The 25,287-nt window shown below is 31.9% G+C and overlaps 2 protein-coding genes and 1 long non-coding RNA gene across 4 annotated transcripts; 2 read left to right on the forward strand and 1 right to left on the reverse strand.

Moving 5' to 3' along the window:
• The first annotated feature begins 158 nt into the window (after positions 1–158).
• LOC408335 (nuclear pore complex protein Nup98-Nup96) lies at positions 159–10,409 on the forward strand. 2 transcript variants are annotated; one of them, XM_016915103.2, is made up of 27 exons: positions 159–608; positions 906–980; positions 1,066–1,275; positions 2,040–2,282; positions 2,367–2,570; positions 2,652–2,735; positions 2,864–3,040; positions 3,172–3,296; positions 3,389–3,590; positions 3,651–3,704; positions 4,011–4,194; positions 4,285–4,396; positions 4,870–4,989; positions 5,065–6,117; positions 6,196–6,339; positions 6,442–6,583; positions 6,686–6,868; positions 6,950–7,126; positions 7,249–7,478; positions 7,565–7,811; positions 8,007–8,144; positions 8,301–8,577; positions 8,664–8,927; positions 9,005–9,325; positions 9,572–9,669; positions 9,787–10,033; positions 10,116–10,409. In XM_016915103.2, exons 2-27 carry the CDS (start codon positions 950–952, stop codon positions 10,303–10,305), a joined length of 5,457 nt encoding a protein of 1,818 aa, XP_016770592.1. In that variant the 5' UTR covers positions 159–608; positions 906–949; the 3' UTR covers positions 10,306–10,409. The 2 variants fall into 2 exon arrangements, with proteins under 2 accessions (XP_016770592.1, XP_026299378.1); XM_026443593.1 differs by having other exon boundaries at positions 3,389–3,704.
• A 946-nt stretch (positions 10,410–11,355) lies between these two features.
• On the reverse strand, positions 11,356–11,662 carry LOC102655004. Its single transcript, XR_411833.3, has 2 exons — positions 11,569–11,662; positions 11,356–11,506 (listed from the first exon to the last, which is right to left on the reverse strand). It is a non-coding gene; the product is annotated as an uncharacterized LOC102655004 (long non-coding RNA).
• A 1,175-nt stretch (positions 11,663–12,837) lies between these two features.
• On the forward strand, positions 12,838–19,923 carry LOC551454 (voltage-dependent calcium channel subunit alpha-2/delta-3; the record flags this gene model as incomplete). Its single annotated transcript, NM_001327957.1, is given in 19 exon segments — positions 12,838–12,998; positions 13,060–13,217; positions 14,165–14,246; positions 14,695–14,805; positions 14,890–15,112; positions 15,186–15,317; positions 15,397–15,993; positions 16,198–16,334; positions 16,416–16,496; positions 16,586–16,666; positions 16,747–16,821; positions 16,929–16,943; positions 17,014–17,121; positions 17,558–17,629; positions 17,746–17,887; positions 17,977–18,198; positions 18,299–18,392; positions 19,591–19,698; positions 19,840–19,923. Coding segments are annotated over 18 exon segments (2,462 nt in total), but the record flags the coding sequence as incomplete, so codon positions are not given.
• Between the last annotated feature and the right edge of the window lie 5,364 nt (positions 19,924–25,287).

Below are 25,287 nucleotides of genomic sequence, written 5' to 3' on the forward strand. Positions count from 1 at the left end.
ATTATTTGTTGTAATTCAATTTGAGATAAAAATCTCTAAATATAAATCAATCAATGAAAAGTAATTACAAGTTGCAGAACTTTTGTATTTTTTAGTTTGTCTAACCTGATTGTTACCGATTTATTGGTATGAAAATTATAATATTGTTACTGTATTATCGATTGATTTTCGAGATTTGCAATTTTACGACGTATATTACGCGTATGTGATTTATATGCGGTAGAATTGTCAGTAATTGTATGTATATAATCAGTAATCAGTAGTTGAATAGAAGGTACAAATCTCGCGAAGCTATACATTATCGCTTTTCATATTATTTCGTTTGTTGAATTTTTAGGTATCAACGTTTAAAATTTGATTTGTGTAACCTCTTTTTCATATAATTATTGTACCAAAACAAATATAATAAGATGTAAAGTTTGCGAAGAATTGACTTTATATAAAGTTTTAACGAACGATTTTAATGTATTCATAACAATTCTGACAAATGATTTACAATTACAGTGAATGACAACTTGTGCCTACTACTGTAATAACGGTAACTTTCCTAACGTTTTAAAAGAAAAAAAAAAAAAAAAAAAAAAATATTAATCGTAATATTATCACGCGTAAGTATTTTGCATTTTCACATATTATTTTGATTCGATCGTATTTAATAGATCTCAGAAAACACATATGAGATATAATATACCTATATTATACCTGTACAATTGATATTATATGTATATATATATATATATATATATATATATATATATATATATTATATTATACAACAAGTTGCTTTAATAAATAATTTACAAAATGTAAAAGTAATTTTAATAAATTTAAATGTAATTTTTTTATAAATTTTATAAAATTTGAAATATTTATTTGGAATATTTTTACTTAATAATTTATTGCAGGTGTCGATAATTGTTAAAAGAAAATCAGGATCATTATATTAAGTATGTTTGGGCAGTCTGGAAGTACATCGTTCAGTAAGTAAAACAAATAATAATTTTTTGTCTTCCATTTTTTTATATAAATTAATTACATATTATTATAATTAATTTATTATTAAAGGTGGTTTCAATACAGCTACACAATCCAGTCCATTTGGACAATCGGCATTTGGTAAACCAATCACTACAACAAGTTTTGGCACTGGTGCTGCACCAGTCTTTGGTAGTAGTAATACTTCTCTCTTTAGTTCAAAACCTGCGAGTTCTACTACTGGTGGCTTATTTGGTAATACTACAACTCCACCTGCATTTACTCAACCATCTTTTGGAGGTAACAATTTATAGATTATTTGGTGTATTTGATAAAATATTTTATAAAATGCTTAATAACATAGGTATCCAAATTAGATTTATTAATGCAATCTTTTGTCAAGTTTTTTAACAAAATTCGTTAATTAATTTTATTTTTATTATTAATTAATATTTTAAAATTAATAATGTTCTTCAATAGAATGATTAATACAACGGGAATAGCAAAAGTTTGAATTTTGATATTTTTTAATTTTATTTTGCTTATTTTTCTATTTATTAATAGAATTTGATTTATGAAATCAATCAATTGCATATTATATAGTTTTAATTATATTTATAATTTTTAAATTGTTCATAGTTTTTCAAAAGTTGATTATATTAGATTAGATTAATTAAAGGAGCAATCTTTATTTTTTAATCAAAACTAATTTTTTGAGATATTTGTATATATTTTATTAGAAATATTTAACTTAATTTCAATTTTAAAATATATTATATTATTTTATTATTATTAATAAAATATTATTATATTATTCTATCATTATTTATATATGTATAAACTGAAATATTTTTAATACAATATATAAAAAAATTCTATAAAAAATAAAGTTTTGTTTAAAATTAGTCTTTTAAATTTTTAAAAATGAGAATAAATGATTATTATATTTTTAATGTTATTAATGAAATTATTATTTTAGTTTCTTTTTATATTCCTAATATTAATTCCTTATAAATTGAATAATAAAAATATAATTGTTTTTTTTTTTTTTTGTCTTTTTATAGGATTTGGCACAACAAATACCAATACCAACTTATTCGGTACTCAGCAAAATGCAAGTACAAATCTTTTTGGTACAAGTACCGCAACTTCAGCATTCGGTCAATCAAACAAACCAGCTGGATTTGGTTTCGGCGCTACATCTGGAACAAATTTATTTGGACAACCTCAACAGTCAACTCAACAAACTACTCCTTTTGGACAAAGCAGTACCACTGGAAATACTAATTTATTTGGTACAACACCTGGTATGTCTAATAATATTTAATCATATCATTCATGATAAGAAGAATCTATTCTTTTATTATTTCTGCTTTATTCAATCTATATAGGTTTTGGTAATACAAACACTACAACCACAAGTATGACTGGTACTGTTGTTAAATTTACTCCTGTGATTACTACCGATTCTATGTCCAAGAATGGTATATCTCATACTATATCGGCGAGGCATTGGTGTATCGCATCAATGAAAGAATATGAATCAAAATCTTACGAGGAGTTACGTTTCGAAGATTATTCCGTGGGACGAAAAGGTAATCTTATATATCAAAATTTCTCAATAAAGATTCGTATTTTGTATCGTACAATTTATCTTTTTTTCATTTGATGATTAGGACCTGGTACAGGAATTTTTGGTACACCAGCACAACCTTCACCTTTTGGCAATGCAGGGGCAGGTACTAGTACTGCGACAACGGGTAATCTAATGCAAATTAGTTATTGTATATCTATTAGATGTTGTATTTTAAGATTTAATGGTTTTAAAATTGAATTATTTTTATTTATTTTTTCCTTCTAATATTTTTTTTTTTGTATCTTAAATTAGGTTTTGGTGGAATGAGCGGAGGTTTTGGAGCTACCACACAATCTGGCTCAAGTGGCTTATTTGGAAAACCTATAACAAGTTTCGGTACACCAGCAACAACAACAACAAATAATTTTGCTTTCAATTCTACTCCAAGTACAAATTTATTTGGTAGTAATACTCAAAAACCTTTTGGTAGTAAGTATCAAATTCATTTATCTTTAATAAATCATCGATTTCAATATACTTAGCATTATTATTTCGATATATTGATATACGTAAAAATTATACCATTTTGTAAAAATATAACAGTTTATTTTTATTTATAGCAGCAGCTCCAACGCCACTTTTTGCAGCTAGCAATACTAATCAAAATGCTGGTACAGGTTTCGGTATCAATACGGGACAAAACACTACTTTCGGTCCTACATTTGGTTCAACGCAATCGAATCAGGTAATGAAACAAGAAATATTTAATAAAAATCCTATTATTTCGTCGATGATTGCATATTAATATTTTTATTTATTCTTATTGTCTTTTTATAGAGTATTGGTTTATTTAATCAAAATAAGTCAGCTTTCAATGCACCTTCCACTTCGTCTAGCGCTGCATTCTCTAATTTTGGTCAAACACCGTCGAGCAATACTGGTACTAGTTTATTTGGTGCCAAATCAACTGGAACAATTGGTTTTGGAACGACTTCGTCTTTCGGTTCGACTACACCATCAACTTTTGGAACTACAACAGGTTTCACTGCAGGTCAAAATTCCGGTGCTTCATTGTTTAATACACCTTTTAAACCTACAGGACAAACACCTGGATTCTCTTTTGGTTCGACTTCTACACCATCATCCGGACTTGGTAAATTTACATATATGTATATTTATTTTATTATTAGAATTAAATCAATTATATTAAGCCTTTAATAGTTTATATTTTTATTATAATTCTTTTTTTATTTATTATTTAAAAATTTTTCTTATAAACTTTTAATTAACATTTTATTTAATAAAATATATCTCATAAAATGATCTCATTCTTTTTCTGTCTGTCATAAGTTAAAACTGATGAGAGAATATAACATAATAAAGCATATATAACAAATAAAGTATAATAAAATTATTTTTCAATTATATGAATTTATTTTATATTATTTATTTAATTTAGGTACAAATACAAGTTTGATGTTGGGTAGTGGTTCTACTTTATTCGCTCAACAAAAACCAGGTGGTTTATTCGGAAACACTGGTAACAATGCAACATTTAATACCGCGGGGACATTCGGATCTTCAACATTTGGAACTAATACAAACATAGGAACGGGTATTGGAACAGGATTACTTGGTGCTGGGTATTATATCAAATTTTTTATTTTTGATTTTTATTCATATATATATATACATATATCGAAATCGATTAAAAAATATATTTTCATTTTTAGGAGTAATATTAATCAAACAAAGAGTTCGGGAACGGTACCAGTGCATCAACAAATTTTGGCTTTGGTATCCGCGCCATTTGGTGATTCACCGTTATTAAAAAATCTTTTACCGGTAAATTATTTTCTCATTTTCACACTATTTCTCTATTCCTGTATTTAACTTTGAAAATAATTAAAATAGAGAAATGCAGAAATAAGAGAGCGTCAGAAATAACTTTTATTTTTAAGAGAAATAGAGAACCTAAAAAAAATATTCGCTCGAGACAATACTGGAAGAGATCAGATCAGATTGGATCGGAAATAATTTTTAGTCTAGAAAAATATTTCATAATTCATGAAAATTTTGGGATTCGTGAAAATATCAAGATTCTTAAAAATTTCGAGAATAACATTTTGGAATTATATTTGTTCATAAAATTAAAAAAAACAATGTCAAAATTTTCAGAAATCCCAACAATCTTGAATCACGAAGTATTTTCATTTTAGAAACCCAACTCAATTCGATATTTTTGCATGTTTCTAAATTTTAAATGTTTCGCGTTTGAATGTTGAATATAACATGATATAAATATGATATAATTTTAGGCTTCTGGTAAAACAGAAGAATTATTAAAACCAGCGAACGCACCTTCTAAATTGTTAAACGGTCCACAATATAAAGTTACTGCTGATAATAAATCTCCGAAAATTAAAGTGACCTTTAAGGTAAAATCTTTATATCACGCAAATTTTTTTTTAGATAATTAAGATATATTGAATATTTATAACGAATTTTTGTAGAAATCAATATTCGAAGGTCTTGAAGAGGAAGATCCACTTTCGGAAGCGTTCCAACCTCGTCCAAATGCAAAGCGTTTAGTATTACGTCCAAAATCGATATTGAATTCAATAGTTTCGTCACCTACTGAAAATTCTCATAATGCAACGAAAAACATACAATCTTCTGATAAGGGAGAAGAGAGATCATCCATGACGAATTCATATATCGAAGATACAAGTATCGAAAATATAGATAAAGAGAATCATAGTCAGGATAATAATCGGCAATTAACAAATGATCGAAGATCATCTTCATCATGGTTAAAAACAAGTCTTCCACGAAATGCGAATGCAAAAAATTTAAACGAAGAATCATTCGACGGACAACGTTCATTGCTCTCTAGTCCGAACGTATTATCCGAAGAAATGATAAATAATACAATTAGCGAATTGCGACCTTATGCTAATGCCAGCCCATCAAATCAAATATGCTCTGAAATTAATACCTCTGTGGATACGTCTATAAAGAATTCATCTCTCGTCGATAAAACGGATATTGTGATTCGAAATTCTGATTCGAGTCAAGAATTAGACGAAAATTCTTTTTCAACGTTACAAAATTCTAATGGGAAAACAAATGCAGCAAAAGTGACGTTGACACGTGTTGGTTATTACACAATTCCATCACTTGACGAATTACACGAATATGTTGATGGTGAAAAGTGTATTGTACCAAATTTCACTGTTGGTCGCGAAGGTTACGGAAATGTATATTTCCCCGAATCATTTGATATATACGGTCTCAATTTAGATGATATCGTACATTTTCGACGCAAAGAAGTTATCATTTATCCAGACGACGAGAAAAAACCAGCTATAGGACAAGGATTAAACCGTAAAGCGCAAGTTACTTTAGATCAAGTCTGGCCACATGATAAATCTTTACACAAAGATATTACGGATCCCTGTCGACTATTGGCAATGGGTTATGAGGAAAAATTACGAAGAGTATCAGCGAAACACGATACCAAATTTTTAGAATATCGCCCCGAAACTGGTTCTTGGGTTTTTAAGGTAATAATCAATTTTACATGATTTCATAATCTCATATTTGCTTTTTTATTGTAATCAGTATTTTTATTTATCGTTTAGGTAGATCATTTTTCTAAATATGGTCTAAGCGATTCGGATGAAGATGATAATAATGTCCCTACAGTGAATGATACAAAAAGATTAAAACTGTGCACCACAACTCAACAGAAATGCGCGACTAAACTGGAGCAGTCAAAAGCTTTAGTGAGATTTTAATTAAAATCATTTAATTATTTATAGAAATTATAATGAAATAGAAATCTTATTATTTATTATATGCATTAATGTCGAATAAATTTTTTGTAGGACGTAGATCATAATCAGGAAAAACGATTACCAATAAGTCCAACTGGTGATAGTGCTCGTATTTTGGGTACCGACAGTCATAAATTACAATTAATGAAAGCTAGCTTCTTCGACGGTAGTGACGAAGAGATTTATGATCAAGGTAAAATTTTATAATATATACATACAAATTATATTATTCATTTTTTGATTTTTACAACAAATCTTATAATGATCTTTATTCGAAATTGAAATATTATTTCAGAATCAAATCGTAGATTATTTCTTTCTTCTGGTCATAAAACTTTGCGAAGTTTCATCAATTCGGTTCAAAAAATCGATGAGGATCAAAAGTACGAATCAAATTACAATTCGATGTTACGATCAAATTTGACGATTCATCATACACCAACGATTAGTTACGAAGAACCAACACTTTCAAAGTTAGGTAATTTAAATATTAATAATACATGTAAAATAGATATTTTATGCATTTCGAAAATTAAAAAAAAATCGATTTATATTATAGATTCTAAGATGAAACGCTCGATGGATATTATTGCTAAAAAATCATCGATATACGAAAAAGTTTTACCGGATCCTTCGATTTCTCCTGTGATTATAATTTTTAAATGGATTTCTGAAGCCGTTCCATTATCAAAGTCTATTATACATAAACTAGAATCTCGTTCCGTTGCTGATATGGGTAAAATATTTTTATTATAATATTTTCGTATGTTACGAATTTTTTTAATTACGAATTCACGTGGATAACGTGAATATAAACAAAATATAAACGTGTGCTCACTTTTTTACGTATTTATTTAGGCATACAAATGGGAAGAATGTTCAAGCCGAGCTGGGGACGCGGTTTAACGTTACTTACATTGAACACTAGAAAACAAGCTGACGAGGTACCATTAAATAGTCCATTCGAAGAAATTGGATCTTACGTATGTGGTCGTTCCCCAGAAGATACATCATCTGTTGCGATAGTGCAACGTATTCAAATCTTGGGTGGTAACAGAACCGATGATGATCGCGTTAAAATATTCAAGGTAAATTTCACTTTTAGCATGTTGCGTAGAATTAAAAATAATAATATTTGCATTTTTGTTTTTATTTTTTATGAATATTATTTAAGGAAAGCATAGAAGGTCATCTAAAAATTCAATTGTCCCATCGTGTAATGAATCAAGAAGGAGATTGCCCAATTTTTGACGTAGATACAGATGTTAATAAAGCAAGTATGGCTTTACACGCGCATTGTAGTTTAGCCGAAGAATTCGCGGAACAGTTTAGCACAGATTGTTTTGCTTCGTACGTTGCTAATGTTTGGAAACTATGCGTAGCTCTTTGGGGGACTTTACCTGATATAAATGTTGCTTCAGGTATGATTTATAGATACATTAATTTACAATTTAGTCGCATGATTACGAATTATGATTTATCATTCCGTCTCCGTTCCTTTTGTTATTTTTAGATTTTTTTTTAAGCTTATATCATCTATTTTTGTTTCCAACATACATATAAAAATGAAAATTATATAATGGAATTAATATAAATTACTCGTTTCATTGTTTTAGAAAATCCGAAAGATCATAGTGTCGTAATAGCACGGCGAGAGGCTTTTGGGGAATGGTTAAGAAATGTTATACGAAAAACGCTTGTATGGGAGGATATGAATATTAGTAACGAAACAAAGATATTGCTTTTACTATCTGGTACGTATCGTTTATAACAAAAATCTCCTGTTATGTTTCACACAATTCTTTAATTCGTTTAAGTTAAATATGAAGTTACATATAATATAATTATGTTCTTTTTCGAATTTTTCTTTTTTTATTTATTTATTTATTTTTTTATCGGTGGAAACGAAGCTTTTGAATTAGAAGAGGCATGTAAAACTGCGCGAGAAGTAGGCGATCATTGTTTGGCTTTATTAATGGCACAATTATGCAGTGGAATGCCTATAAAGGCATTAATAAAGCAACAAATTGCATTATGGCGACGTGACCATGTTGATGAAAAAATCTCGTTAGATCGATTAAAACTTTACGCATTGATAGCGGGTGAACCACTTGTGCCCAGTAAACATGGTATTATCAATGTCTGCGAAGGTTTCGACTGGAAGAGAGCATTAGCTGTTCATTTGTCGTAAATATCACGTTTTCTAAAATGATGCAATTTATCTTATAGCTTTATTAAATTATCAAAATATACATTACGCATATATATTGCAGGTATTTTTCATCTCCAACTGGTTCGATAAGAGATATATTAGATCATTACGAAATGTCTTTCGATACAAGTGATTCTTGCGCTTATACAACTATACCGAAACCTGAATACAAAGGAGATGATTACGAACTTGAAATAAATAGTGGAAAACCAATATACGATCTATGTTTTCATCTATTAAAATTATTTTGCACTGGCAATCATACATTAGGAGAACTATTAAATCCAGCAACGCATACTGCCGATCCATTAGATTACAGACTCAGGTAAAATCGATCGATTTTTTTTTTTTTCAATTTTTCAATTTTGGATAATAATCTAAAATGGTTCAATTTGATCGCAGTTGGCTGATGCAGCAAGTACTTTTAGCTTTGGGTTATTCACATCTTTCGGAACATGTTGCTACTTTAACACATGTTAATTTCGCAACGCAATTAGAAGCACACGGTCTCTGGCATTGGGCCATATTTGTGATGTTGCATTTGAAAGATGCCGGAAAGAGGAAAACTGCGGTAATGAATTTATTGCAACGTCACGTTGAAATAGACGAAATCGCCGATTCCGTCGATCCTATCGAGCGAGAAAAATTTTTACGAGAAGAACTAGGTATACCTTCAATTTGGATTCATCAGGCTAAAGCCGTGAAAAGTTACGTAGCTAAGAGGTTGGTAAAATTAATATATAATATATTATTGGTAACATTATTAAATACAAAGAATAGTTTTCTATTCTATATTTTCACTATTTCATGCATTTCATTTATGAATTAATATATATAAATGAAAAATTTTTTAGAAATTGCTCCGGTACCGATGATCGTTGATCATTATTGGTCCTTATCTTGTTTTTACAAATGAATTTTGTTTCTTTTTTTATCAGGTTTTATTTAGGCTTTTTTATTTTTTCGCAGGTACGGAAAAGCAGCATTTTATTTTATTCAAGCGGAACAATGGAACAGAGCTCACGAGATTATCATTGAACATTTAGCAGCGGATATTATTATAAATGGTGCGTTTTTGAAATAGATACTTGTGACAATTCTTGTGCAATTTTCATTCTTCATTTTATCTTCAAAATCTTTGTTCGTTTTATTTCTCATTCTATTTATATGTTATTTGTATTTAGAAAATTACGATTATTTGCGCGATTTATTACGCCCGCTGATTCCTTCGGAGTACAGTAGCACTATAAGCGGTTGGACTTATCAAGGACAATTACTTTGGGAATACATGGAAATAACTATGGATGTCGAATCTTTATTACGCGGTGCTGATCCACGCGGAATAAGTTCTAAATTAGAATCGTTGAAACAGCGATTATCAAGCCTTCCATCCAAAATCAATCAATTTCCATGTCCAACTGCCAAACACAGGTGAATTATTATTTTTCTGTTTCTTGTATTTTTTTATATCATTTTTATATCTAAATGCTAAGATAATTATTATTTACGACAGGCTTTGTCAAGCGGAAATTGCAAAGAGAACATTACATTTGGCTAGAAGTTTGTTACAATCGAACGAGAACAGATCTACATCGATATTTCAACTGGTATCTCAATTACCATTACCCGAAGATTATGCACAACAAGAACTTCGTCCTATTGTTAATATGCGCGTAAATGAAATCATATATCAAGCAGCATAAATTTGTTTTCTACAGAAATTTATAGGCGATTGTATTAACAAGTAATAACCATTTTCTTACTCTTTTAACCAAAATAAACAATTACATATTTTTATTTTCTATGATTTTGTAGTAATAATTATAATAATGATTTATATAAAGGTAATGATGATGATTATGACCGTACAGTAAACGTAATGAGTGGAGCATGTAATTATGAGAATGATAGTGTTAATAATAGTAATAATAATAATAATAATAATAATAATAATAATAATAATAATAATAATAGTAATAATAATAATAGGATAATACAATATCGAATAGGATAAATTTATTATTAAATTTCTATTATTAAAGATGATTATGTTCTACAATTTGTTACTTAAGATATTCTGTATTTATAGATATTTAAATAAACGAATGGGAATTGAAAATAGACAAGATAGGTATACGCGATTAGTATCGTAAGATTAAGCAGTTATCATAAACAGTTCAAAATGCGATAAAAAGTTTTGATAAATGATCGTTAGGATTCGATCGTTTTATTCGAAAAATATTTTATTGAAAATAAATAATCCGTATTATCATGTTATATGTATTTTTAAAATGTAAACAGCGAAATACGTTCATACAATATTTTAATACTTTTGTTTTGAAACGAATATATCATAGTATACATCTTTTACATCTTTATTTCCGTTGTACATTTTTAAAGATAAGAGAAAGTTGATCATATTTTTTAATGATATTTGAAATTAAAAAAAAAGAAAAAAAAAGAAAAGAGAGAAAAGAAAAATTTTGGTATGCTCAAGATTTAGAAAGTTGGCATCGCGTTGAAAATATAAATACGCGTTAAATCAATGATACCGAGTTTGCGCATCCGACTCGGTTTCAATCATCTCTGATACACAGATTTTCTTCTCAGCGTCGATGTTGTCGATACGTTCGTTTCAAGTCTTTCGCACAGTTCCTTCGCGATTGATGTCCGACTGTTCGATCCATCTCCGTTCTCTTCTATAATCTCCGTTCATTTTCATATCTAGTAACTTTCACTTTCTATCTTCCTCATTTTGATATCGTCAATCCAAGCTTCTCTTCCCCTAATTCCGTTTTACCCCTGATACAGTCGTTGCGCCTCTGTTGTCGCCGCTTTTATCGTTGCAGCCTCCCTATATCGCCATCATCCCTACTACATACCACCAGCACACCATCTCCGTTGCTGTCGATGTCACCAACGATACTACTACCATTACCATTAGCTGATATTCGTCTGCTACCTACCTACATTCCCGTTTTCAGGGGTGTTTGCGAGCACGCGCTCGCAGAATAGCGTTACTCCCAAAACGTTCGAGTCAACGTAGTAGCGTAGTAAGAGTAATGCGCGCGCGCTAGACAACTAACCAGCCACCTTTGGTTCGAGCATAAAGCGACTTGTACACCATCTTTGCCCGATTTTCATGAGAAAGTGCCATCGAAACGGAGTTATCTCGCGTGTAATAATTAATCTTTATCCGTAAACAACGTATATTTTCACCGTATGATATTTTCGTGTATCGTATCGTGTAACACGTATCATAACGCGTGCAAATACTCGATTTTTCTATCATTTTTTCTTTCTTTCAACTCTCCGTATTCCCCTTCTTTGCATCGTATCCACCCCCTCCGTGCTCTCTCTCTCTCTCTCTCTCTCTTTCTCTCTCTCTTTACAATTACTCTCTTGTCCCACCCTCGTCCTTCATTCTTTCGGGTTCTCTGCGCGTTACGGTGTGAACATACTTGAGAGATCGCGCGACAAGGCGGTAATCGGTTGTGCAATCGTGAATCGCACAAATGAATTGTGTCGACATCGCATTGAACCATGTCTAATTTATTCGTGAAAAGGGAAATATACGTTGATTCGGGAAGGATACGATAATAAAGAGGAACATCGACTTACGGTCCAGGAGGTGGTTTGACGTAGGATCGTTTTTTTTTCGTTTTTATCTCTTGGTTAGTCGTTCGGTCCTTCGGGCGATCGGTCGATCGGGTATTCATACGCGCGTACGTCGAAGACGTTGTTTTATTTTTCAATTAATTCAATCATTAGAGAAACTGTTCCGTAAAAATGTTTACGATCAAGAGAACTGCATGTTGGAGGTGAATTATTACGTGCCATTAAACTTGAATTAATCGATTATTTTTTTTTTCTTGCTTAAGTCTTGATTATTGTCATCGTTTCCGTCATCGTTCTCGCTGTGATCGTCGTGATTATCGTCGTCGTCGCCGTCGTCGTCGTCGTCGTCCTCGTCGTTGTCATCGTCATCGTCGTTATGTCGCCTCGCTGTCGACGACACGTTTGAACAATGATTCGATTTGGAATCGAAAGATAGAGATTTAAAATTCGATTGGACAATGCTTGGCGTAAGAACGACGTTTATTTATGAGAAGAAAACGTTGAAAACGTGCGCAATGAAATGAAAGGAATTTATGACGTTCAACAACCATTCCATTAAACGTAGTTTCGATCGTCAGGTGTAAAGAAAAAAATGTTAAAAGAAGAAGATGAAAGAAGGTGAAGACGCATATGTACAAACTTCTACGTACTAGCGTATACAAGCGTTACAAAGTTGTGTATCAAATAACGGATAAACAAGATTCCATCGAAACGGTAAATTTACGCACGTAACGCTGACTCGCGTGTTCGGCCGATCGATCGCTACTACGAGGGAGCGGTAAGACTAATTTTTTTTCGAGAAGTTACTTTAAATTAACGTATACGTTTCTTTTAAAAAGATTGGTTCGTTCGTTTCATCGTTTACTCGTACTCGGGTGTTGGTCGATAGCATCGAAATAATGTTTCTATCCGTCAAGAAATTTGTACACTACGGAGTGTTGTTACTGTTATGGATCAAATCAAGTTATCAGCAAGAAGAGGATATACCTCATAACGAGTAAGAATCATTTTTTTTACATATATATCCTTAGGCATAATTCTTAGGTTTATGCGATAATTTACGATAATCGAAACTGATAGAATTGTGCAAAACGATTAATTCGATTAAGCCGGTAAAATAGAGTAAAAAGAGTAGAGAATATCGAAAGGGTGAATAGAATATCTTAAGAAAAAAGTATCTTCGTTTCGTATAATAAAGTCGATCAAGCATCCCGCTTATTTACATACCGAGCAGCATAGTGATTGGATCGAACGCAATTATCAATGAAAAAAATTAAAATTAAAAAGCATGGAACGTGGTTAGGGAATGAAAAAAAGTTGAGAAGAGATGCGATATCGCAGCGTGTGATACGAAAATATATCGTATATATTTGTTGGCGTGTTTCTAATTTGATTTATACCAACATTTTCAATAATCATGGATAGAAAGAAACGAGAATTGGAAAGAACGCAGGCGCGCGTTAGAGTTATGCGTACACAGTCGATTAACGAGGATCAGAATCGGCGTGTATGCGTACGACCTACGTGCGTGCGCACGTGAGCATGCACGTAACTACGTACATAGGATTGCATCAATGGTACTAATTTACGCGTTAAGATATATAACGTGTAAAAGGTGATAGGTGGAATAATCGTTGATTTTCGTTGAAACGGATCCATCTATCGGATCAATTGTCTTTACGCGATATTCTTGCCAAATTCAAATCCAATTAACGATCCAATTAACAATAACATGCAATTCACTTTCTCCCTCATGCATTTAACGATATATATATCTACAATTGTTTATCGATATTTATCTTTATCTTTTTTGAAACGAAGAAAATGATGGAAAAATATCATCCATTGATCGAGACATTCTTTCGAAGAATCGAAGAAAAGATAAATTAAGGATTTCAAAAGAATCGTATCACGGGATAAATGATTGTTCTTATTATATTGCAGAGTGAAAAACTGGGCATTGAAATTTGGAGTGGATTTATGGGAATTTGGCAGACAAGTTACGAAAATGAGCGAAATACAAAGGGTAAGGAAATTACTCGTGAATAGATAACACGATTTATCTTTTGTATTATTTTATGTTAAATAGTCGTTATCAATTTGAAATTAACAGTAGATTAAACGATTTTTGATATTTATTACGTATATCCATTGATTGAAAATTCTTCGATATTTATCAATTATTATTTTGACAGAAAATTAGCGAGTTGGTTGCAAAACTTTGTCGCAACGTAAACTTCAATCGCTTATAACATTTTCGTATTACAACTTTTGTTTTTACCTCTAGAATCGATTCTCCAAAAATTATTCTATATATACATATAGTTATGTATCCTATATATTATATATGTAACTATAGCATAGTTATGTAACTATATATATATATACACATTGGAAGGAAAAATAAAATTGACAAACATAATACGGTATATGAAAAACTCACGTTATTTTATTCGATCGTACTTTGATCGTAGAAATATCACGATATGGAGGCCGAAGTTGTGAAAAAAGATGGTGTCCTGTTAGTACGAGAAATGGCTGCGGAAGTGAAAAACATGTTAGATTTTAAAATGAACGCTGTTATGGTAAGAAAGTGAAACTATCGTATCGCGAGAAACGAAATACATCCATCATGTATCATGGTATTAATTAACATGGCGCAATTGTAGAGATTGGTGGAGAGCGCCGAACAAGCGGCTGTATCGGCACCCAGAGACGGAAACGTATCACCGAAATATTACGCTTCTCAACGTTTCGACTCTTCTTCGGGTGAAGGAAAAGCATCGATAACCGTACAAGAAACTTTCCTTTCATCGAATCGACATTTCGATCATTTGGCCGTAAACGTTACACTCTCCACGGTTTTGTTACCGGATGGAGTGAAACAAATTGGTAATTAAAAAAAAAAAAACAATTGCATAATTAATGAAAAAGACACGCAAGTTTAATATCTCCTTTCTTTCAGATCGCGAAGTAGCCGCTGGAATTCAATGGAGCGAATATTTGGATTTATTGTTCGTTAATAATTACGAAAGCGATTCTTCCCTTTCTTGGCAATATTACGGCGCAACTTCAGGATTTTTAAGACGTTTTCCCGGTAACCAAGATTTCTTTTCTCTTTCGCTTTCGTTAATTTCAACTCTGTCGTTTCGTCACCGTTTCTCTTCTTCCCCTAGCAATTTCCTGGCCACCCGTCAACGATCGTGCTTACGGTGCGGATAAAAATCGAGCTATTCGAGATGTATACGAATTTCGAATTTCCGATTGGTTCGTCGGCGCAGCAAATAGTCCCAAGGATTTGGCTATATTGATCGATATCGAGTGCTACGCGTCGGAAAGGAACAAACGACTAGCCGTAACCACGGTGAAAACTATCCTCGACACGTTAGGCCCGAACGATTACGTGAACGTTTATCGTTACGGAGACACCGCGGAGGAGATCGTACAATGCTTCAAAGATAGTTTGGTGCAAGCATCGCCGGAAAACGTGCATGATTTGAAAATAGCGATGAGCTCTATGAAACACGAAGAAATACCGACAAATATATCCGCCGCTCTCGCGACCGCTTTTGAAATTTTGCACAGATATAACAGAACAGGACAAGGAAGTCAGTGCAACCAGGCGATCATGTTAATTACTGCCGACAATGCCGGCTTACCTACAGAGGTGATAAAACGATACAACTGGCCTCATATGCCTGTTCGTATCTTCACATATCTAATTGGTGGTGACAAAAGTCCGGAATTACGCAACACGGCATGCGCCAACAAAGGTAATCCTATTTTTTTTTTGACTTTTTAAACTATTTAAAGTTAGACTACTAATTATTTAATTAAAAATTACTTAACTATTTTCTTTCTTTTCCTTTCCTCTCTCTTTCTTCTTCTTTTTCTTCTTCTTCTATCGACAAACATGTACAATTTTTCTTTCAAAATTCGTTCGGTATCATTCGAATGGTATTTATACACGTAATTAGGATTCTATGCAAGGATCACCGAATTGGAAGACATTAGAAGCAAAGTTTTCGAATACGTAAAGGTGCTTGCTCGGCCTATGGTGTTGTATCAACACGAACACCCTATTCACTGGAGTCCGGTTTACGTCGGTGGAAAGGTGTGCAAATCAAAGATTCTCATTTTTCCCTTTAATCGTGCATTTCCTATTATTTAAAAGTAACTTTTCCTTCGGTTTTAGAGCAGCAGATATGGCAAAGAGAATATCGGACAGTTAATGACATCGGTTACAGCGCCTATTTTAGATCGACGAAATTATACGGTAATCAAAGGATATCGTTTGCAATTATATTTTTTTGTACATCTTCTTACATTTTCAATTTCAAATATCTCATAATCACGATATCGTAGGTGAAGACAGCTAATTTATTGGGTATCGTCGGCACCGATGTACCCGTAGAAGAGATACAGAAATTGGTTCCCCCTTACAAGGTAAGCTAAATCGTGCGATATCATTCCTTTCAAATTAACGATATATTTACAATTAATTTCCACAACATCGATTTGTGCAGTTAGGTGTCAACGGATATTCTTTTATTGTCGACAATAACGGCCGTGTTTTATATCATCCGGATTTGCGACCATTGGTGAGTAGCAGTAAATTTGAACAAAAGATTCGCCACTTTAGAAGAAATTCATTTCGAAATGACTTTCGTGATTTGACTCATCGTTTCGTTTCTTTCTATCGACGCAGCCGGGAAACATAGACGTGAGTATAAATATATATAAAATATATGCTTATTTATAAACGCATATATGAAAACTTGTCTCCGTTGTAGTACGAGGAAACGTTAAAACCTACATATATCAGCGTTGACTTATCGGAAGTCGAACTCGCCGAATACGACGGCCCATTACATCCATTAAACAATTCTCTTCTTCTCGACGTAAGTGTCTTCTCAATTCATCTTATTCTCTCATCGTTTCGTAAATATCGCTCGTATATTTGCTTGGCATGGGATCGATACGATTCTTATTATTTATTATTACCGTTCGATTTATCTTTGTTCTCAAATCTTCAAGAACAAAGAGAGAAAAGAAGACGAACGACACATAAACGAGATAACAAATCGTAAATTGGTTCTTTAGAAAAGAATAGAACGATACGTGATCTCGCTTTGTCTCTAAACTATTTCGAACAAACATAGAGGATTTATAGCGTTTCTTTGCAGAATTTCATTTTGCAAGTTTGAAAAAAAGAATCGAGAAATAGCCTTATCTCGAGCCAATGTTCGAGCAATGTTCTTTTTTCTTATATACATATATAATGTATACATTTATGTATTCGTCCTATTTTTTTTTCCTATTGCACGCATTGTACAGTTGAGGCGCGATATGATCGATCAAAAAGAAGGAGAGACTAATTTTGCGATCAAAATTCACTACGATAACATGGTGAGTGAGAATAATATTTTTACTATCATCTGCTTCTTTTTACATTCGTTTATCAACACGTAGATAGAGTCAATTATTTAACGTAGACACATTTTCTTTCCGGTACATGGACGCAGAAACGTGTCACCATTAGACGTCACAATTATTTTTATAAATCGATAGAAGGAACGCCGTTTTCATTGGGATTAGCGTTGCCCGAAGGTTACGGTATGTTTGAATTGTTGGCCGAACAAGAAATCAAACATGCGATAATAAATGGTAAGTCAAACGATCGTTTTTAAAAAACGATCACCGGTATCCATCGATCACGGAAAATCTAATTGAACGGATTTGTTTGATATTTTCAGTAACCGAGTATTTTAAGGGGAACAATTGGAAGGTACATCCTGACTGGGTGTATTGCGAATATAGTTCGGCTTCCGAAAAATGGTTTCCATCCCCGGAGGAACGCGTTCTACATTTCTTGACGCGAACGCGAAGTCCGGGATGGAAATGGATGTCCTTGAGGCCAAGGAGTCCAAGCTCGCATCACAAGCAAGCGAGCAAACCCGACAAAGATGCTTATTACTGTATGTACTTGCCACGTAGCAATACTATGATTGCGCAATATCGCGTATATTTACGATTCAAAATAACGATATCCGTTATGGATCATCGATGATTTCGCAGGTGATAAGAAATTAGTGCAATCCCTAGTGTTGGACGCGTTGGTCACCGATGGCTTCAACAAAAGAGGTGCGATGCACAAAGAAGAAAATCAAAAGTAAGTGGTTTGCGTAAGTGGAAATCGCGAATGCATGTCCTCCATGCGCGGATACTTATATATATATATATATATAGTGGAAATACATATTGACAACGCACCGCAATGCACAAGCAAGCACGCGGTTTTTTTTTCACGCACTGATTGTCGAATAACATATGTATATTTATTGGATATGATAAAACCGCTGCCTCTACTTTTCCCCCTGCCGTTGATTCGCATAATCGTGTGGCGAACGAAATTCGATGCTTTCGAATCGATAGAATCGAAATCGAAAGATTGCGAAGCGAAAGAAAGGAGAGAGAAGGAACGAGTGAGATTGTCATCCGTGAAACGAAGAGAAAGGAGAATAGGTTCGATCACGATCACGAGGAGTGAAAGAATCGAGGAAAGATAATACGAAGAATGGAAGAAGAGAGTAGAAGAGACGAAATAAATTTTTTTACATCTAATTTTCTAATTTTCGTTACATCTCTCTTTCTCTCTCTCTCTCTCTCTCTCTCTCTCTAATTAATATTAATCTCCAAATATGTTTTTCGTTTAAACGCGACACGTACTATGCGCAACGGCCAATCTCTTTCATTTAAAATGCTGTCTTTTATCGCATATTTTTATTACATTTTATATTGTGTGTCTCCACCGCTAGCCCTATTGCCATACTGATGGCTCTACTGCACAGGTAATCCATTATGCACAATTATTTGTATAAGCGCACTCGTCGATATTGCACGGTGATCTTTTCCTAAATGTCGTTTTAATCGTTGATCGTTACAATACATATACACACCTATGAAAACTTTCCTAAACGTCCGATATCCTTGTTCTTATTATTATTTAGTATTTTTCTTTCCAACTTTCTTTTTTAATAAACGAGCAATAAAATCGACGAATAATTCAATTATCGTAAAAAAAGATATTACATCGATCTATCATTTCTTCTTCTTCTTTTTCTTTCTTTTTCTTTCTTTTTTTTCTTTTTAACTTTGAGAAAAATTATGAAAATATTAAAATAAAATATCGTTATTACGCGATTTCTTCATATTCATCGTCCAATAGATGAAAACAACAATATCTTGTGCTCTTTTATATATATATATAAATAATTAATATGTGTATATATATATAAAATTTTCTTACGTCGTATCATATTTTATTATTTGTTTCATTACATTCCATACAATTAGTTTCATGTTTACAGCCAAGGAACGAGTACATTTGGCGTAACACGGAGTTTCATCGCAACTAGAAGTGGCTTATTTCGTTGGCACGAGCATCAACAAAACACCGAAGATAACACCGATGAATCGTAAATATTAAGTGCTCGTCGTTGAATCTTTTTATCATTAATTTATATTAATTACTCCGTGTTTTTACTCCGTTGTTTTTTTTAACATCGTTATTTGACCCGAAATTTGAATATTGAAAAAGAAACATTTCGTTTATTTAGACCATTCGCCGAGAAATATGCAAGAGCTATGGATTCCTCGTGGTATAAACGCGCCGTGGATCAACACTCGATAGAACCGGATAGAGGGCTATATTCTGACGCCTCACTTTTTTACAGATTGACCAATAAAGAGCATTTCGAGCACAACTTTATTTTTTTTACCGATAAAATGCATTTTTTAAAGCACCAATCGATGGAGCGTAAAATTCCTATAAAAAAGTATTACCCACTTATACCGAAAAACCATTAAGTTTTAAAGATATAGCAAAAATTAGAAATTTTTAGGAGGTCGACCTCCTGTCACATCATGTTCTCCTAATACAAAGTGGAATTTTTGGACAAAAATTTTTCTATCGCTCAAGGAATTTTCGAAATCTTTTTTTTATATATATCGTTTATTATTCAGAATATTAAAAAATGTTTCAAATAAAAGTTGAACGGTTTAAAAAGGGCTATATCTGACGCTCTCACTTTTTTAACAGATTGACCAATAAAGAGCATTTCGAGCACAACTTTATTTTTTTTACCGATAACATGCATTTTTTAAAGCACCAATCGATGGAGCGTAAAATTTCCTATAAAAAAGTATTAAGCCACTTATACCGAAAAACCATTAGTTTTAAAGATATAGCAAAAATTAGAAATTTTTAGGAGGTCGACCTCCTGTCACATCATGTTCTCCTAATACAAAGTGGAATTTTTGGACAAAATTTTTCTATCGCTCAAGGAATTTCGAAATCTTTTTTCTTATATATCTCGTTTATTATTCAGAATATTAAAAAATGTTTCAAATAAAAGTTGAACGGTTTAAAAAGGGCTATATTCTGACGCTCCCACTTTTTAACAGATTGACCATAAAGAGCATTCGAGCACAACTTTATTTTTTTTACCGATAACATGCATTTTTCAAAGCACCAATCGATGGAGCGTAAAATTTCCTATAAAAAAGTATTAACCCACTTATACCGAAAAACCATTAGTTTTAAAGATATAGCAAAAATTAGAAATTTTTAGGAGGTCGACCTCCTGTCACATCATGTTCTCCTAATACAAAGTGGAATTTTTGGACAAAAATTTTTCTATCGCTCAAGGAATTTTGAAATCTTTATTCTTATATATATCGTTTATTATTCAGAATATTAAAAAATGTTTCAAATAAAAGTTGAACGGTTTAAAAAGGGCTATATTCTGACGCTCTCACTTTTTTAACAGATTGACCAATAAAGAGCATTTCGAGCACAACTTTATTTTTTTACCGATAACATGCATTTTTAAAGCACCAATCGATGGAGCGTAAAATTTCCTATAAAAAAGTATTAACCCACTTATACCGAAAAACCATTAGTTTAAAAGATATAGCAAAAATTAGAAATTTTTAGGAGGTCGACCTCCTGTCACATCATGTTCTCCTAATACAAAGTGGAATTTTTGGACAAAAATTTTTCTATCGCTCAAGGAATTTTGAAATCTTTATTCTTATATATATCGTTTATTATTCAGAATATTAAAAAATGTTTCAAATAAAAGTTGAACGGTTTAAAAGGGCTATATTCTGACGCTCTCACTTTTTTAACAGATTGACCATAAAGAGCATTTCGAGCACAACTTTATTTTTTTTACCGATAACATGCATTTTTTAAAGCCCAATCGATGGATGCGTAAAATTTCCTATAAAAAGTATTAACCACTTATACCGAAACCATTAGTTTAAAAGATATTAGAAAAATTAGAAATTTTTAGGAGGTCGACCTCCTGTCACATCATGTTCTCCTAATACAAAGTGGAATTTTTGGACAAAAATTTTTCTATCGCTCAAGGAATTTTGAAATCTTTTTTCTTATATATATCGTTTATTATTCAGAATATTAAAAAATGTTTCAAATAAAAGTTGAACGGTTTAAAAAGGGCTATATTCTGACGCTCCCACTTTTTTAACAGATTGACCAATAAAGAGCATTTCGAGCACAACTTTATTTTTTTTTACCGATAACATGATTTTAAAGCACCAATCGATGGAGCGTAAAATTTCCTATAAAAAAGTATTAACCCACTTATACCGAAAAACCATTAGTTTTAAAGATATAGCAAAAATTAGAAATTTTTAGGAGGTCGACCTCCTGTCACATCATGTTCTCCTAATACAAAGTGGAATTTTTGGACAAAAATTTTTCTATCGCTCAAGGAATTTCGAAATCTTTTTTCTTATATATATCTCTTATTATTCAGAATATTAAAAAATGTTTCAAATAAAAGTTGAACGGTTTAAAAAGGGCTATATTCTGACGCTCTCACTTTTTTAACAGATTGACCAATAAAGAGCATTTCGAACAAACTTTATTTTTTTTACCGATAACATGCATTTTTTAAAGCACCAATCGATGGAGCGTAAAATTTCCTATAAAGGAAGAATCGGTCAGTGCCATCTCTCTTCTTACTATCTTCCTGCTAATTCTTTGCGTGTAGATAGATCGCGCTAGTGTTCCATTTCCTAACGAAAAAAAAAAAAAAACTATTATTTCTTTCTTTTCTTGATTAAGTATTTCGATCATCAATTTTTTCTTTTTTAAACATCTTTTATAAATTAATCTTTATAAACTATCCTTCCAATTTTCTTTTTAAATAATTTAAGCTTCCGATCGTAAGTTTTTAACAATTTTTTTCATCGCTTCGTTCGTACGCATCTGTTCGTAAAATAACCATTTCATTTTTTTCCTCTTCTTTTTTTTCTTTGTTTTATTCTCAATATTCTAATTGATTTCCTTTCCTCGATTTAGACCGTCGATGTAATCCAAACTCCCAAGTTTTTAAAAAGAAACTTCTTTTTTCTCTATTCTTTCTAAACTTAAAGTAATCCATCCAACGATAAATGATAAACGTTTAATCTTTTTCTTTCTTTAAACTCTCCAAATATTATTCATCCTTTCATTCTTATTCGTTTAATTCCGATTCTTCCGCTTTCTTAAGTCTAATCTTTTTTTCCTTCGATATTAAATTTTAAATTTTTGTTAATCTCGTCTAAACCATAATTTCGTTTCCAATTTATATTTCTTATATTTCCCTTCATGTAAGAAAAAAAAGATATATCTTTTTATTAATTTTGTATATATTAATTTGTTTCTTATAGTCCTTTTCTCTTTTCTTCTTTCTGCTTCTTTAATTTTCTGTTATTTCTGCCGACAGTTTTCTCGTATTACCGCTAGACATCCGATACTTTTCCGCGCCATTAAGCCGATAATCTCGCTTCGTGAGTACCCGCGAAGTCCGCTCCCGTTTCGCGGGAGCAAAAGCCGGCAAGAGAGATCGCGCGATATAGCCCTCCCCGTCTAACCTCCGCCAGTGCCTCCTCCAAAATTTGAGTCCGGCCCGGGGGACACCCCCCGGACCGGAGAGAGTGGTCTCCTGGGTGAAAAACCCCCTAGACCGGAGAGTGACTTCCCAAGTCCGTAGCGGGAGAAAGACACCGAGGGTCATTCCCTCGTGGCAAGTTGAGAAGTTGTCCGTCGCTCGCGAAAAAAACTCGAGTCGAGAAAGCGAGTCTCGAACGCGAGTCCTTTCGCGTGCGGAAGAAGCAGCGTTCCGACTTAGCCACAGCCCCTCTGACCGAAACTTACGATCCTTGCCTATTTAAGGTCGATGTATTCTGTATATGGTATATTGTATATAGGCTAATTTTTTTTGTTAATTTCCATTTTCTTTCCTTTTTCCGAATCGCGTTTCGCTCTTCGATCTGGCAAAAAATATTTATTTAAAAAAAAAAATTAAACTCCGTATTATAAAGAATCGAACCGTCTATCGTTGATGCGTCGTTTGGCAATGTTCGACCTGACGACTTATCCATCCGTAACTTCCTTCGAATTTCCAATTCTATCTATTTTTCAGTGTCTCTTCTAAAAAATTTAACTTTCATCGCATTTTTTTTTTTTCTTTTACTTCGTCCGTGTTCCGGTAAAAATTCCTCTATTCCGAAAGAAGAAACAACCGTTCAAAATTAAAACAAAATTACCGAATTAAAAAACAAAAATCGTAAATACGAAAAGATCGAGAGAAAAGATATAGTAATTAAAATTATTCATTATGTTAAAAGTATTAAAGCGTAGAAAAAAATTAGAAAGAGAAACAACGATAAATTTGTCAAAAATGTATTAAAAGATACTTTTGCGAAAAAAATAAAAAAAAATAAAAAGCGTATCTATATTTTAACTATTCTATTATATTTATATTATACTATAATAATACCAACGAGAAATGATCAAAAATTAACAAAGTAAACAAAAAAAATCATTAAACGTTTTTTGTGCATCTTATAAATTAATTCTGATAAAAGGAAAATTAAAAAAAATTAAACCGTTAAATTTTAAAGAAACGAAAAGTAATAAAATGAACGTAACGTAATGAATAACCTATAAAACCGATTGATAAAATAGTAAAATGAAAATTTTATAATACGTTACGAATATTATTAAAATATTATTAGAATATTATAGAACGTGAATCGCCAGAAATAATAACGCTATCGGTTATTGTACGTATCATTATTGTATATATTTGTAGTCGGTTTTCGAACGTGGAACGAAACGGACGTGTTTCTCTCTGCTCTCCGAGTAAAGACCTTATCGCTGTGAATAAAATATTATAGTGTACAAATTTATTAAATAAAATAAAAATATTGTAGCGTAAAGATTATTAATGAATTTTATAAGTTATATAATAAATTCCAGTTCCAAGGAGAGGAAATTTTTTAATCTTTAAAATTTTGTAAACTTTGAATCGCTGTATCTCCGAAGATAATAGCGATACCTACGATTTTCTCATATGGTTACGATCGGAAAATGTTCCTCTTTCGATTTATTTTTTATTCGTTATTCTACGTCGAGAACTTTGGACGCTATCGTCTAAATATGAGAAGAATCTTTAGAATTAAAACTTGTGCAAACTTTCGACTGCTGTATCTCCGAAGATATAGTAGTATAGTACGATTTTTTGATTTTTTTTTACGATTGATTGCGAGCGGGAAACATTGCTCTTTATAATGTGGAAAAGAAAAAATAAAAAATTTAATCAAATGTAGATCGATTTAAACGATACTGATAATTCCAACGAAAATAACCAAGAGATTAAGAAAAATAAAAATAAACAAAAATAATCTTTAAATCTTCTTTACTTATAAATCTTATAAATTAATAGTAATGAAGAGAAAATTAGAAAAGACTAACTATCAAAAATATTATCGATATTAAAAAAATTAAATTGTTAAATTTTAAAGAAACGAAAATAATAAAACAAACGTATCGTAATGATATAACACCGATTGATAAAATAGTAAAATTAATAACGTTACGAATATTATTGGAATATTATTACGAATATTATAGCGAACGTGAATCGCGAGAAATAATAACGCATCGGTTATTGTATATATCATTATTGTATATATTCGTAGTCGATTTC

The sequence above is a fragment of the Apis mellifera genome, linkage group LG11 (genome assembly GCF_003254395.2).
Source record: "Apis mellifera strain DH4 linkage group LG11, Amel_HAv3.1, whole genome shotgun sequence".
Taxonomy (NCBI): domain Eukaryota; kingdom Metazoa; phylum Arthropoda; class Insecta; order Hymenoptera; family Apidae; genus Apis; species Apis mellifera.